The sequence below is a fragment of the Meriones unguiculatus genome, chromosome 12 (assembly GCF_030254825.1).
Source record: "Meriones unguiculatus strain TT.TT164.6M chromosome 12, Bangor_MerUng_6.1, whole genome shotgun sequence".
NCBI lineage: Eukaryota > Metazoa > Chordata > Mammalia > Rodentia > Muridae > Meriones > Meriones unguiculatus.
The window spans coordinates 70,380,191-70,396,476 of NC_083360.1; the positions used below are offsets into that span (position 1 = coordinate 70,380,191).

Below are 16,286 nucleotides of genomic sequence, written 5' to 3' on the forward strand. Positions count from 1 at the left end.
TACGCCACACAGTGAAAGCACACATGCGCACACACCCCTGCTAATTATATGAAATGGAACTTTGGAACAGTTAACTTCAGCAAGATCCATCTGGCACTGAACAGTTGCCTGAATTAATGGGGTATGTGTTTTAAATCTTCTCCTTTGAAGAGAAATGAACCTTTGCGAATTTTCAGGGGAAGAATGTAAAGAAACTATAGGTAGAAAAAGAAAAGACTACTCACTGGAATGACAGACTACAAATGCTCGTTATTCAAACTGCTATGGTTTTGTCTGCATTCTGTTTGCTTCTAGTGACCAAAGTTTTAATATGATAGCAGAGACATGAATATGAAAACTGGTGTCTTTTTCTTATTCTACTTATAAAATGACATATGGATAATGCACTAGAAAGTAAGTACATGCAAAAACTCAGGGATTACAATTCCTACACACTGTTATGGTATTTGCATTTTGTTTTCTAGGTAAAGCTTTGAAAAGGTAGTTGTAAATTTCTACTACATTTTGAACAACTTTTAAAGAGTAGAATCTTATAGTTCATCTTTGTTTTCAAAAGGAAAGAAAAATTGCCAACATTTCTCTTTAGATTAACTTAAAATGATATTAAAATTAAGAGTTGTCAGTCATATTTGCAAGCATACATGGAAAAGGAATCTGATGGGGAAAATATCATTTCTCCACAAATACATCAACAGTTTTACAACCCTCCCTTACAGGTTTCTTTTCTCCCACTATCTGTTCAAATAAAAAACCACTGACCTGCAAACCTATCAAAATCATGATAAAGTGAGAAGAGAGAGGGGTGGGAAGGGTGTTCAAACATCACAAAAGTAAGAAGGCTTAAATTCAGATAAAAGTATGGAAAGTTTACTTTAATAGCAGGTTGGGGGAAAAGGAAATGCCTTGCCACCCAGACACTCTTGGCTATTAGGTGGTGAACGCGGAATAATTTTAAACTGGTTTTTACCAAAGCAAAAATGTAAACAACAGACCAGTGCAATAAAAAAAGTCATTCAGTAGACTTAATAAAATAACTTCAACATACTCAGTTTTCTGAAGTTTTATAAAAGTAGAATTCTCACAGAAAAGAACAGCAAGAGAAGCTGGGCACAGTGGTGCTCATCTTTATTCCCAACACTCAGGAGGTTAGTAGATCTCTGTGAGTTCCAGGCCAGCCAGAATTACATAGTGAGTCTCTGTCTTCAGTAGACAGACAGGCAGGCAGGCAGGCAGGCATAAGGTCCAGCAAGAAATGTTTTTCCATCTATTTACCTGCTGGGGATATGTTGTGATTAAATGTGTAAATGAAGCCTGGGCGCAGCTGGCACAGTTCACAATTTGCACATGTATGCTGTACACATGTTAGCCTAACTGAAAGCAAGCATTCTGTTTCAGAGAAAACTCTCTTAATGAGATAGCAACTGTGCAAGGAAAGCATCACACACCAACATCTATGGTGCATTTCGCCTTCCTCCTGGAAGCAGAATGAAGCTGCCTTCTTCAAATGCTCCTGCACTGGCTCAAGTAACAGGGCATCAATTCCCACACGTGCAAATGGTTGAAGGTTAAATCAGTGACAGAGTAAAAGCCTCAAATTTTACAACTAGCTGATGAAAGTACATGTCCCTGCAAGAATCACCTAGTAATGCATTTGAAAGCTAGCTAATCAAGAGTTCTATTCAGTCACAGGTTTTGTTTTTGCTTTTAGGTTTTTTTTTTTTTTCTTTCTTCTTCTTCACATTCTCCTTTCAGTTAACTGACAGCACAGTTTTCAACTAGAGCACTGAGAACCTCCCTTTCAATTAAAGAGAGAAAGTTTTGTGTTTTTTTTTTTAAACTAGACTGAGTATAGGTACCCAGCAACCCGGATGTGTTTAAAGATACGCCACAGTTCTTTCCCTTCAACTTTGTTTATTGATGTACCGAACATGAAAAAGCACAAAGAATCCAAACACAAAAGAAAACATGTACAGCCTCTTAAATACTCAACAGAATATATTTTCTATTCCAACAGATGTGAATTAAGTCATACTGTACAACTTCAAATAAATACCAGCCTTACATTTTATTAAGTGCTCTGATAAACACTGTAAAGTGAAGCACAATTTGCATGCCCTCTCATCAATGCCTTGGTTCGCTACAGTAGTACAGGAAAGAAGCGTGTAGCTGCTGTTTTCCCACAAGGGAAACCTTATTTTTTTTTTTAAATATATACATGTATTTTATTTTATTTTTTTTTAACGCAGGTTAACTCTGACAATCTAAATGCACCTAAGGATATGAGAAAGTGCTAAGCCAATTGAGTTCTGAATAGCATTGAGTGGGTCAGCATGAAAACTCGCTTATTCACTTTAGCACGCACCTCACAGTATATGTACTGTACTGTACTGAAAATTTTTATAACTACAATTTTAAATAATAAAAAATAAACTCAAAGCAACTGCAAAGATAATGTACAACTATGTTATGCATAGCACATTGCCTGTTCTAAGGGGAAGCATGTGAGCATCTCAGTTTATACAAAACGCAGGACGTAACTATATAGTTCTCAGTGCATCCTGATGAAGGCAACAGTTGCCTTCAGCTTTTTTGAAAATTTATTATAAGCTAGATGCTAATCAGAAAATATTTTGTATTTTTTAAAATTTCTTTCATACATGGTAAAGACTTATTTTATTATTTCCCCAAATAGTGGTTTAAGCATCATACAAAGTTAAATTTCAATAGCATACAGATATTTATGATTTTTGTATGAAAAATGTAAGGAAATTTGTTCAAAACCTATGGTTATACTCATTTTTCTTTTTTTTACCACAAACATATTTATAAACGAAAATGTAGCATCACCATAAACAGCTGAAGCTAGACTATCTACAGACAGAATTAGCAACGAATCTGATGCACTGTAAATTCAAGTCCTCAGGACAACAGAAGTGAATAAGCAAGACCTCAAGTAACAATGTTAATGCCATTTACAAAGGAAAAAACTGATACAAAACATTCAAAACCTGAACATCACTTGATATGTAAGGGAAAAAATAAAATTAGCTGAAAGGTTCATAAACACAAGGTCTTATTTACATCACACAAAGCTCAGGTGTTAGCCTTAAACGTAACTCTCAAAATACCTTCGAACGTATCCAACTCAGGTCGCCTTTGCTGACTCGCTGCAGTACAAATCATGTGCAACATCTTCATTTTCCTTAAGACAAAACAATTCTTCAAACGATACTGCAAGTACATCACTAAACACCATGAGCTCTATCTGAAGGGATTTCTTTAGGAAGAACGGATTTTCCCCCATCTCTTGGTAATTTAAATTTCTTGCCTGCTCTTATATATTCTTTTGTAAATTTTTTTTTTATTTGTTTCAAAATCACAAATCAATGTGAGCCATCTATCACATAACAACCAGGGTGAGCAGACGCCCCACTGGTGATTACGAAAATGAAACCAGCAGTGTTCCCTCACTGACTCAATTCCTCTCATACAAAGATCTCAAAAGTATTTTTCTACATCATAAATCTTTCTAAATTTTCCAACCGTTGCAAATTTCCTGGTAAATTTTAAAAGCTCACTAGGTGTCATATGAAGAGATTTCTCAAAGTATTCAAGTCAAAATATTTGTTCCAGGACCAGTAAAAAGTTTCTCCAAATTTTCTTTTTTATAAAAATAGATGCTTTTTTTAAACCCACATCAAAGAGGCTCTTATCTCTTTGGCAAGGTACTGCTTTACGAAAAGTTCTCCAGTATTCTTACAATAAGCGTTTATAATGTCGCCCCCCCTGCCCCAGCCCAAATCAGAATTACAAAATAAATACTGTTTGTAACTTCATAAATAAAAATGTAAACTTCAAAATACTTTTCTGAGACATAACAGCAATGCTTTCAATGTAAACCAAACACAAAGCTAATTAGAGAACAAAAAAAAAAACAAAACAAAAATACAAAAAGAAAAGAAAGAAAAAAGAAAAGGAAAGGAGGTGGGGAAAGACACAACCAACTGAAGAGTTACAACACAAGCCTCAATATTTACTCACAGGTTCAAGGCAGTTATGTAAAAAGAAAAGAAATGTCTTCCCTTAGCTGAAACACTTTAAAAGGTCCACCTTCTTCAAAGAAGGCAATAGAATGCAATGTGACAGGTAAAAACCCTGTACCTCTTGTCCATATTCAAACATAAAAGATATTTAAGAAGTTTTAATTCAAATACTAGCAATAAAAAATCTCACATATTTCTTAGGATGCTAAGTAGTCATTTTATCCCCATCTCAACACTGACTTACAAAGACATTTACTAATGTATAAAGTTTCTCTTAACTTGCTTTTGTTGTATAGTTTTCATATATAAATGGACTGAGGACAAGAGCTCATTTAGGCTTTGTGCGTTTTGTTTGTCTTAAAGGAGACCTGGAGTACTCTGTCTCCCAGACGGTATCCATTGAGGCTAGCTATCGCCATGGCTGCCTCATCATAGTTTGTCATAGTCACAAATCCAAAACCTTTGCATTTATTGGTGTTAAAGTCACGGATGACCTTCACGTTGGTGACAGCTCCAAAAGGCCCAAACATTTGCCACAGGATACTTTCATCTGCATCAGGCGCCAGGTTGTACACAAATATGCACCAGCCTGTTCCAGGGTGCCCAGGAATATTAATTCCAGCCAGACTGGTCATTCCATCAATCGTCATTGGTGAAAACCTACTAAACAAAACAGGAAACAGACATACACACAGACACAAAAGCAACATAGATATGTTACAGCAACAGGTTTAAGTTCTTTTCCCCTTTCCCAAATATTAGCAATTGCCATTTCCCAACAGATGTATACAGCTACTTGATGTGTCAACTGAGGCACTATTTGTGGCTTGCAGTGACAGACAAACAAACCAGGTACTGACAGGTTATGAAATGACCATTATCTGTTGCACTAATAACAATTTACACAATGGCAAAGAAATCTAAAAATTGTCCTCATGGGTCAAACAGGATGGGGAGGAGAGAGAAACCAACACATAACACAAACATGCTGTAATGTCGCAATGCGATCTGAGACAAATAATGACTCCTTAAAAGACTAGGTGGCATACAGTGGTCTAAAAAAATATTCCATGAGTCAAATGCACCTCCAAAGCGGCTTTACAATAGGCTATACATGCAAAAGAAAACCCAACACAAACTTATGGCAGTGGAAATATTGCTCCCCAAATCAAAGAAATCAATCAGTTGTGGGAAGGGATTATGAGTATCATGAACCTGTGTCATTACCTCTTCACTCCATAAGCCATATTGAGCAGATTGTCCAACCTGCAAAACACACATTTAGCAAACTTCAGTGTTTAATTTTCCCCCTTGAAGTTCATGAAAGCTAGGCTCATTACTGCCACCTTCCATGGGGATAATTGTGCAAAAAAAAAAAAAAAATGTATTAGATGTCTCAAAACACTGGGTCTTTTACCATTCCTGAGAGAATGGGCACCCATTGTTGTAGGACACTGGCTAGCTCTACAGGGGCAGTGCAGCAAAGGAAAAAGCAGTGATCATCTGAGGAAACATCCAGAAACAAAATGTGAAGATGCTCCAACAGCTGACATCTGACTTCCCACCAGGCAAGTTCTAAAAGTGAAGCTGGAACTGACCGGCACTTTTACAAACTCCCAGGTCTACTTTTTACGATCCCATTGGTTCCTGAGGATACTGAAGCCCACAAAGCTAGTGACTTCAGAGGAGTCTGATATTTTAAACTCAAAGATATAGAATGACAAAGATGTACAATTACACTGTTCATAGACAAACTTGGCTTTATAGAATTTGTGCCACTCTGCTTCATTAGTGTCAAGAAGACTATCTAGGGTTCCTCAAGTTTCTAATATTTACTAATAAATTACACGTGAGGATCAGGCACATCTAATGCATAGCCATTATAAGCCACTAATTGTCAAAATACTCCCCACTCTCCAAACACAGACCCCGGTCTGTGGTGAGACACAATTCTCTTATCTTTTAACACCTGTGAAAAGCTACGTGGGGCAGGGAGGGAGTGGGTATCAGCCTTTTGTGCCTAACCTAAACACAGCAGAGCACATAAGAAAAAGCAACTACTCTCAGTTTGTAAAAGCCAAAGTATTCCTTCTGGTCTTTCAGCTATAAGAAAGTGTTGCCCCTGCATGTCCCTGATCTCGGTCTCCACTGTGCATTTATGTGTTTTGAAAAATGAAAGATACTGTTGAGTTGCTGTAATGCAAAGTGTAGGACAAGAGAACAAATCACACTGACAAGATCTTCCTTCATCTATTTCGATCTGCCATGTTCCGTGATCCTTTTAAATGTACCATTTAGCACAGATCACTAGCCTGGGCATTGCAGGTTTATAACATATACCTGGTAATTATGTAAAAGCAAAGGTTACCAGAATTATCATCCACCACTTACTGTAGGATGGAAACTACCCAGAAGACTGACTGGGTGAGAATATTTGCACACACAAAGCACAGAGCAGCTGTGAAGAGTACAGAATGTCAGGGGACTCTGTTCTACAAAGTGAAGATGGGTAAAGATGCATGCCTTTATATGCAAAAACCAAGGTTACACAAACCAGAAAAAAATGAATGAGTGCAAACTTGCAACACCAATCAAAAAGTGATCTGATATAGAAAATTCCATCAAATTGCAGGGATGATAGGTATGGAATGCATCTGACAAACGGTACCTGTCGGACACATGGAACATACTGAAGTCTGTTCAAAGTGATTAGAGATGGAATTCAGAAGCTCCATTTCCCCTCTACCCACTGAGGAGAATAACCAAATTTCAGACATAGAAGTCCCTTAAAAATGTGTCTGTGCTTAAGACAGGATGGAAACCAAGCTTATCATGGGGGTGAATTACAAGCACTGAGTGAGGGAGTTCCCCGTTCTATCCCATCAAACAATCTTCATCTGGGACTTTTGCAACTAGGCCTCTGAAGACCCTAAATGTGCCTCAGAGTTGCCCCACATGTGGAACCTTAATGGATGGTTCCCCCAACCTCCATTCATTTCCCAGTCTTAGAGGAAAGTCAGTCCTGAACAGCTTTAAACCGAGTTTTCTACACTTATGTCTCTCTTCTTCCCCATCAGCAAGAGTGGAACACTGCGCCAGGAAACAGCCAGGCACGGCAGGTGGCTGACTACAGGGAGCAGACCCCATTTCCCTTGCTCTCACTGCCACACATCTATGTGTTCCATCTGAATTTAGAGAAGGCAGTAGGTGCTGCAGATGGACATCAAGCAGCCTTTGTCCAGCAGCAGGTAGCAAATTATATTGCAACTATAGGAGAAAACGTCATAGTACACCCTACCCTCACTCCATGTCCCACAGCTTGAAGACAACTTTCATACATGATTACCTAAAGATGAAAGTCACTCCATTCTCAAGGAGCCCAGGCTAGAGGCCTCTGCAGTAACTTGGGCTGACAGGCACATGATGCACTCCACCATGGGAGCTAATGTTAGGGAGCCATTCACGTGCACATTTTGCTACCTAAATTATATTTAACATGTGGACTGCAGAAGTATCTGCACCCACTTTCTAGGACATCACATGCTTCCCTAAAGAGGTCTGAGCCTTCCTGAGAAGGTGGCCAATGTCAGCCCCATTCAAGATTTAGCTGGGATATAATCCAATTTACAAGTAACACATTAAGTGGATCTGGAAGATTAAATAGAAAACCCTAGCTTCAATTAAGACATCCTTTACTTAAATAAGGATTCCCAAGAGAAGGGAAAATGGGTTGAGGATGATCCAATAAGGAAAACTCAGTAAAGAAAAAAAAGAAAGCAGTTATTTTCCCTTTTCTTCACAGAAACCACACAGTCAATTCAACATCTCTTACATGAACGCAAAAAAAATTTAAAGTGATAAATACTAACACTTTACAAATCTTGCTTAAAGCAAGATCTTATGTACTAAAATAACTTTACGTAAATATATCAGTGTAACAATCATCAGCACATTACTATATTTGATAGAGTATATATTTCATATTTATCCTATCATTGTATATTTGATTAGAATTCTAAAGTTCACTGACTATAGAGCACAAACCATGTGCACATAAAACAAGTGCACAGCAAAGACATTTGGTAACATTTCTTATCACCAGGATAATGTAACTCAAACTGTTACCATGCAATATTTTTACTAGAATCTTCTATGAGCACCTTACTAGAGCACTTTCATTTCAAAACAGAGTGTTTACAAATACAGCATAAAACTAAGATATCTACCTATTTCCAAGCTATTCAGCTGGTAGATTAGGGAAAGACCCATATTGAAAGGACAATAAAAAAAGATCAGTTAATGTCAGACATAATATGTGAAAAAGACAACAAATAAGAAAACAATTCTGGACACCATGGAAGAATTATCAAACCTTTCCAAAGCTCATCAATATGTTACCTTATCCAATCATGTCTTCTAAGAATGAGGAAAAGCATTCATGAGGCTTGATGTCTTTGTCTTCCAGAATGAAAGCGAGCCAATGCAACCAGCAACTGAAACTCAAGTCAACTGCTGATTCCAGAGGCTCTTTAAAGATGCAAAAGGACCCACAGAAGCAGACACACAGGCCACTGCTAGATCATACACTATACTGTTAAATCTGCCTCACAAGAATGAATGAGAAACTTTGGTTTACAGTTTAATTTGGATATCCTGTAATAAGAACATTCCTCAGGGACGGAAATTACATCATGCATCCAAATAGTGTTTTTCATAAAAAGACAAAACAAAACAAAAACTATAAACACTTCAACCAGCCCATAAGATTACCAGTGTTCATATTTCAATAATTCCAATTATCAACATGCTGACCCATAGGCCTCATAAGCCCACTTTTAAAGTTAATCCTTATTACACAGAATTTTTCTTTTTTCTTTTCATGTATATTTAACATCCTTTCACTGTTACTATAACTTGTATTCTCCAGTCTCGCTCCGCTGCCAAGGCACCATGATAACATAAAAACAATGAATTTTCTAAAATTCATGCTGGGAAGCAGCAAGCTCAAAGTAAAGGCACACTGGTAGTTCACCTTTCACCACTTAGACAAAGATGGTGGAGGTAAAGATGAGCAGTGAGGTGAGAGAGAGAACAGCTCCAATCTGAGGAAAGAAAAATCATCCCTACTTCCCAATTGCTTTGTTTTGCCCTCATTGGGCAACCTGGCAGCAGCTACTCCTCTGAAGCCACCCAGCTGAGATCAAACCTAGTGCAATAAGAAAAGCACTTTCACAATCCAGGCCTTAACTTCAAGTGATCTTCCTGTCTCAGCCTCCAAAGTAGCTGGGACTCCAAGCTCAAACCTCCACATACTGTAATCTTTCTCACTTGCTAATGCTGGGTTTTCTTTTCGACTAACTTTCCTTCTCTTACATGTTTTTGTGCAAGGGCCATAGACTCTCATTAGTAATAATATATACTATTAAAGACTTTTTGTAATGTAGGGTGGATAGAAGATAAAGGTTTAAAATTTAGTCACAGGGACAACCTTGGAAAACTTTATCCCATCAAAAATAAAAGGCATGGGGCATGTACAGAGTGACAGGAAAGTTCAGTGAGGATGCTGCGGTACCCAACATCCAGCACATGCTGCCCATATATGTGCTGGACAGAGATCAGGACTCTCGGTGCTGTCTATGGGTCCTCTGGCCTAGTCTTGAGAGTCTAGGAGCACTGCTTTAATAAATAGCAACTAGCAAACAAAATTACAGCTTTAATGAAAACACACACACACACACACACACACACAATCTAGGGCAGTACAGTTTTCTTCTAAGAGCAAACCAAAACCAACTAGACAGGACGACTAAGAAACACAGCTGAAATTCACTGAAAATACCAACAAGTGAATAAAGCCAAGAAAGATGTCAGACTGAGGGCATGCATGGAACATTACAAAAGGGTGCTAGGAGATTTCTTCCTGCTAAAGGAAATAATCAAGTAGCCCACGTCCCTTTCCTCTTCCTCAATTGCCACTATTGGTCTGCAAGGTCAAAAGTGACACACATTGTTTTATTCAATGCCTTTTCTGCCAAAATTACAGCAGCTGAACTCAATGAACCAGGAAGCTGGTCATCTTTGTCACTATAGCCCTTGACAATGCCATCATTCTCCCAGTGTGAAAGCCAACTTAAGCAGGTATTCAACCTGACATTTACAGAAATTTCTTTTCACACCTAAGTAACATACTTAAGTATTTTTAGAAGGAGATATTTTAAGGTTTTTTTTTTTCTCTTCTCTTTTCAACACTCTAATACACCAAATGGGAGAAAATGTATGTGACTAGAACTGAAAAAACATGTAAATTAATTCATCTAGCTTACTAAGTTTGTGATTATGTGTTTTGGTAATTACCTATTTTCTCAGGCAAGAAAGAATGCAGATTTCCATGTACTTATAAGAAATTAGCTCAGGAGTGAGGATACACTATGGCTATTTACAACATCCTGGGAAGTAAAAACGGGGTGACTTGTTAATAAAACCAGACATTCAATGTTCCTAACTGAACCTCAAGTCACTCTATTTTTCACATGCATGGGAATGCTTTGCATGCTTTTAATGTCTCCAGATCTGTCTGTTTACTCAAGGACTAGATAACTTGAGAACCTGGGTTATTGACTTCTTAAGAGTTAATGCCATCAGTGAATTAAACAGGCAGAATCCAGATTGCCAGTACTTCCTTCCTATATGATGCAGCAGCTAATGGCTTTTAAATTTTTAAAGAACTGAAGAGAAAGAGAAGGAGAAAAAGGAGAAGAGGGAGGAGATGGTAAGGCAATGGGAAAGGAGGAAGAAGAAACATTTGCAAAAACCATGACCCAGAAAATTTAATGTATTTCCTCTCTGAACCCTTACAGCTAAAGTTCGTCAACTTCTAAACTGTGAGACACAAGAAAAGGAGAGAGAGAGAGGGGCCACTTAAGGCATTCATATTTGTCACATAGCTTTAACCATGTCTGTATCAGACAGCAAAGCTAAGTGAAAGAGCTCAACTTCACAACTCAAACACAAAAATACATTCTTTGCAAGGAAACAGCACACCAGACCTCAGTCTGTAGGCAGGTTTGCTTTTCTCAAGCTGTGCTGTGGGCCCAGCAACCTGTGGCTGCTGGGTATCCTGTATGCCTCAGGATGCTCAACAGCATCCCTGGACTCTACTCACTGGATGTGAGTCACGTCTCCACCCATATTATGCCATCACGAGTGACTACACTTTGCCAAATGTCTCTTGGAGGCAGAGTCAGTCCTTGAGGAGAACTGTTCTTACGGTTAATTGCCCTCACCTTCAGTCTCACCTTCAGTAATAGCAAGAGTAGCTATTTCCCCACATATGTTTTCTCTATGCCCATTAAAGGGGAGAAAAGGAAGGAAAACAACAATAATGACAAACTCAAAGCAGAAATCTTGTTGATACAATTACTTGACAGTAAACCTGCACATTCTCCTCCAGTTTAGTAGCTGGGCATGAGAACTAGACCAGACTTACCTAAAACGCTGTGCCTGCTGAGCTAGCGGTCCTGGGTACCTTCTGTTTGGAGACTGGTACAGCTGGGAAAGGATGGCCTGATTGGTTTTTTGGCTTGGATTATTAGCAAACTTTACAGTGATTGGCTCTGTGGCACCAGGAGGTTTCTGGCCATTTAGGCCTTTGATAGCTTCTTCTGCCTCAATCCGCTTGTCAAATCGAATAAACCCTACACCCCTTGATATGCCTAAGGTAGATTTAAGTAAAGATTTGGGGAAAAGGGAGCAGGAGAGGGGAAGAAGAGAAGAAAGGATAAATTAATTTTTCCTTCTCATGAACATCTTTTCACTCACATATAACATTTGCCACAAAAATCACATCAGGAAGAAAATTTTACCTTAGCAATTCAATTTAGAATCTCAATTTTCCACCTTTTTTAAATGCACAAAATGACCTATACAATGTGAGGTCTCACTATCTATCATGTGCTTGTCGGGAAACCAACAAAGTACATAAGCCGATGCTTTCTTCCCCTACATTTCCTCCTGCCAACTCTCTGTAGTAATACCGACTGTGTGTCCGAGTTCCACTTTTCGAAGCAGGCTATCATACAGGCAACCCCTTCCCTTGGAATAAGGCCACCACCAGGCATTTGCTAAAAAAATCTCCAGAGCAGATACAGCTCAACTAAAATTCTAGGTGATACACTCATCTTAATCATATCATATAGCATGACGGTCTCTCAAGAAAACATAATCTGAAGTAGGTCTTCATGCTATCTAAAACTCTCCCATGCTTGTCTTTAGCTTTATTACAGAAGTAATGCTGCATGGACTAAAAGTTAAGTCACTAAAACTGCAAGCTTCCTAGCACCTCCAACATTCCTCTTAACTGTGGAAAGCCATTCCCTGTCTGCTTTTGACAACAACAACAAAGAAGGGCATGAATAAGGCTTCTCCAGTCTTGCTAGAAACAGTAGTGTGGATCTCAGCTCACTGCATGTAACTGTCCCAGGCAGGTGTGCAGACAAGGTAAGCAGCTGTAGAGAAATGCCTTCTTGGCAACCAACCAGGTTCTCACAGGATCAGGTTTTGGACTAGTAGGTAGCAAAGTATAGAACACTCAAAGTGGGCCAATGAATACAAGAGGGGCTACTGAGAAAACCTAGACCATCGTGACTTAGAGCAACTTCAAAAGGAAATGGGGAGAGCAGGGTCTATTTGCCTTACAACTAAGTCTGTATAAGGCTCAGAATTTTCTAAGGTAGGGAAGGCATATTGTCTATGTATGCATAATCTGCCACTTCATGTCCTGTACACACAAAACACTTGATGGCGGAATGCCAATGCTGCTGATCATTTTCTTCCACTTAAGGGAAAATGTATGTTTTTCTTGAAAGTTTTAAGTATGAAGAACAAATGATTGCAAACATATCTTTTCCCTTTCATCCGTCTACTAGCTCCTATTAAGAACTAACATTCCAGCTAGAATATTTCCATCACTCGGCAGGCTGAAGAAGGAGGTTTGCTACTGGTGTGAGATGCCAGCCTGGTCACAGAGTGCGAACTTGAATTTCAAAAAATAGAAAAAAAGAAAGAAAGGTTTAAAAAAAAAACACGCACGCATAGAAAGAAAAGGAAAATAAAATACCAAAATTATTGGCTGCTTCTTTAGGAAAGCACATAGTAAAATATGGTGTCCATACAGGTGGGACTACTTAAAGTGTGTGTTGGTGGGGGGGAGGTGGGGGTGTATAATGTCTATCCCTCAGGATTGAGTGTATTTGGGGTACGACCCCACAATTTATAATTCTAGCAAAGTTCCAGCAGGCTGCTGATACCAGAGGTATGGGCCTTACTCAGGAAATACGAAGTCTGTTCCCCTGTCATCCGTCAAGCTCTGGAACAGCCATAATTAAAGGGAAGACACAATTTCTATGTCACAGATGAAACCTACTCTCAATCCACCAATATATCTCATTAAAAACAAATTCTTAAAAACAGAGAATCAACACTATGAACAAAAAGGCATTTCTGTTGCTCAGAAGAAGTTTTGTTTGATTTGTTATGCTTGGATTTCTATTTAGCCCCATTTACAAACTATGTGTAATATATCTGTGTGCAGAATGCATCAGGAGGATTATGGGATAGCTACAGTAGCTAGACTGTCTTACACACTCAGGCTTTTTCATGGCAGCACAATCTACAGGCCATTCTCCCAGGCAAGTGCACACATCGTTGCTTTTCTACCCAGAAGCCTGTGAATGCAATTAACAGCGCAGAATGGAAAAGCATAGACTGCTCTGATCAAATTCACAGCAACTGAACTGATCTACAGTTGAAGATTAAAAATGTGGCCCGATTTTATTCTAGGGTTAATCTGCTCCTTTCTTTACAATAAAAATTCACACGTGGTAATACACAATATCACAATACGGCTGGCTTGGAAATAAGGCACTCCAGGTAACTTTCTGCTTCCTCCTTTCCATCTTTCTCCAGTTTTAAAATGTTCTGAAAAGGACAAGTATCCACTTTTACAATAGAGAAAAAAAAATGTATATGTACCTTATTTAAAAAATCTGTAATCCAATCCTTACCCACCAGCTTTCCATTAGCTAATAGTGTTGTCTGAAGTGCTCCTTATGTACAAAGTTCTAATGAACATTTTATTCTCATTTCATTTGGTCAAACGTTACATTAGGCACATAACAAATTGCTACCACTCAAAAATTTCATCCTCTTACGTATGCCTCTACGGCACAGCAGAGCCCTGGAAAACTGCCTTCACAGCAATTACCAGAGTGGATTCAGCCTCATCCTTGTTCAGAAAACCAGCTGCATACTGCTGCAGTAAATTTTGCTTTTCACAAAAATAAGATTGTTTATAAGGAGGATAGGGGCTTTTTTCACACAGAGGCTTGAAAATGAAGATTATAGCATCTATAAATTTATTACAAGCCATGAAACAGGCTTCAAACCCGCACCTTCAGGGTGGAAATGACTCAAGCTCGCTCACTCTACTCCACAATCTATTTCTGTCCATGCATATTTATGAACAATTCCAGCAGAAAATTGCATTTTCTGGCCCACATATACCTTTGATGTGTTCTAGAGGCAAGAATGCTGTGTGAGAAGACAGAATATTTCACAGTCTTCCCGCCGGGGAGCACAAGACTGTCCAGAACCACTGCTTACTTACCAGTGACCTGGTCGACAAGAATGCGGGAAGTGATGATGCGCCCGTACTGGGAGAACAGCTGTTCCAGCTCCTTCTGGGTCATCGTTTTTGGAAGCCCACTGACATATAAGTTTGCATCTCTGATAGAAGCTGAACTTGGGCGAGCATAGGAAACCTGAAAAAGGGAATAAGGTTAAGCACACTGGTATACTAACTCCTTTCAGAAAACTCAATAATTGTTCCATAAGGGCTAGAGAGCAAACACTGCCCTTAATACAAATGGATGCTGATTGTTCACCGTGGGTAGGGGTTTAAATAAAAGGGAAACACCATTTCTGTGTGAAGAGGAGAGAAGATTTGCTCCTAAGTTATCCGTAAGGTCTCAAAAGAAATCAGGGATACACACAGCATGGCACACTAATGGAACGAAGTAGGTTGTCCTCAGTGGGGCCAACCAAGAGAGAAAAGACTAGGGAGCTAGCATTATAAGTTTATATATTCTGAAGTCATCAGATACATTTTATGACTTATTTTTCAACCTCTACAATCTCTGGAGATGGTGGTGTCCATTTCGAAACATTTTAAAACATGTAGCTGTTATCAGTGATGCTCTCTTATAATTTGTGTCAATCCCACTCTCTCACAAACTTCTAGAGATTTAAATAGTGTAAGGAATCATAACCCTCTTTGTCTACTGTCTAAGTTTTCATAGCCTTCAGTTCTAGATCCCAAGTGTTTTCAGTGACTTTATCTGCTATTTAATGTTCTTTCAAAAAGTCTCCTTTTTAAAAATACATTTTTATTTATTTTTTTCTTTGTTTTGTCTTTTCCAGACAGGGTTTCTCTGTGTAGCCTTGGCTGTCCTGGACTGGTTTGTAGACCCAGTCTGGCCTCAATCTCATAGCGATCCGCCTGCCTCTGCCTCCCTTGGTGCTGGGATTACAGGCGTGCACCAGCATACCTGGTGTACTTTTATTTTTTTATACATTATATTTTCATCAGTCTTGCACCCTTCCCTACTCACCTAACTTCATGTTATTTCTTTCTCAAAACAAACCAACCAAACAAAATGCACCAAAGTAAGAACAACAGGAAATAGTAACTCCACATATAAAAGCATGGAGTCCTTTTTATATTGGTCAATAGTCCTGAGTGAGATTGATAAGCCCGGTGTCACTCCATTGTATAAAACTGATTTTCTTGCCCCCAGCAGGTATCAATTATTTCCCATTCTTCATGTTGGGATTTTGTCTGGCTTGAGCTTGTAAGGGTCTTGTTCATGTTGTCAGTCTCTATGATCTGTGAGTTCTTATGTACTATCAGCCCTGTGGTACCTGGAAAACAGTTTCCCTGAAGTTTTCCAGCTCCTCTGGTTCTTACAATCTTTCTGCTCCTCTGACCCCTAAAAAAATTCAGTTAAAGAATCCCAAATTGCACAAGACGGAAGATAAAAAGTCTGCATTAGTTTATAACCATTACTATTTATTTAAGTCTTGCTCATTGCTGGATCGTCAATGTTTAGCCAATGTCTAGCATGTGATCAATGCAAAATTATGTAATAAATAAAGCCTATCTAATACCTCATTGATCACGTTGAGTCC

General features: G+C 38.7%; 1 protein-coding gene across 27 annotated transcripts in view; it reads right to left on the reverse strand.

Moving 5' to 3' along the window:
• Nucleotides 1-1,817: 1,817 nt before the first annotated feature.
• Elavl2 (ELAV like RNA binding protein 2) overlaps nucleotides 1,818-16,286 on the reverse strand; it is a 152,105-nt gene continuing 137,636 nt past the window's right edge. For 20 of the 27 annotated variants that reach the window (XM_060365857.1, XM_060365854.1, XM_060365849.1 and 17 more), the window contains 4 exons: nucleotides 14,707-14,860; nucleotides 11,530-11,755; nucleotides 5,271-5,309; nucleotides 1,818-4,706 (listed from right to left, as the gene is read on the reverse strand). In XM_060365857.1, the coding sequence (XP_060221840.1) occupies nucleotides 4,376-4,706; nucleotides 5,271-5,309; nucleotides 11,530-11,755; nucleotides 14,707-14,860 (750 nt within the window). In that variant the 3' untranslated portion in view covers nucleotides 1,818-4,375. The remainder of the gene's footprint in view (nucleotides 4,707-5,270; nucleotides 5,310-11,529; nucleotides 11,756-14,706; nucleotides 14,861-16,286) is intronic. The other 7 variants (XM_060365858.1, XM_060365863.1, XM_060365852.1 and 4 more) reach the window with 4 other exon arrangements.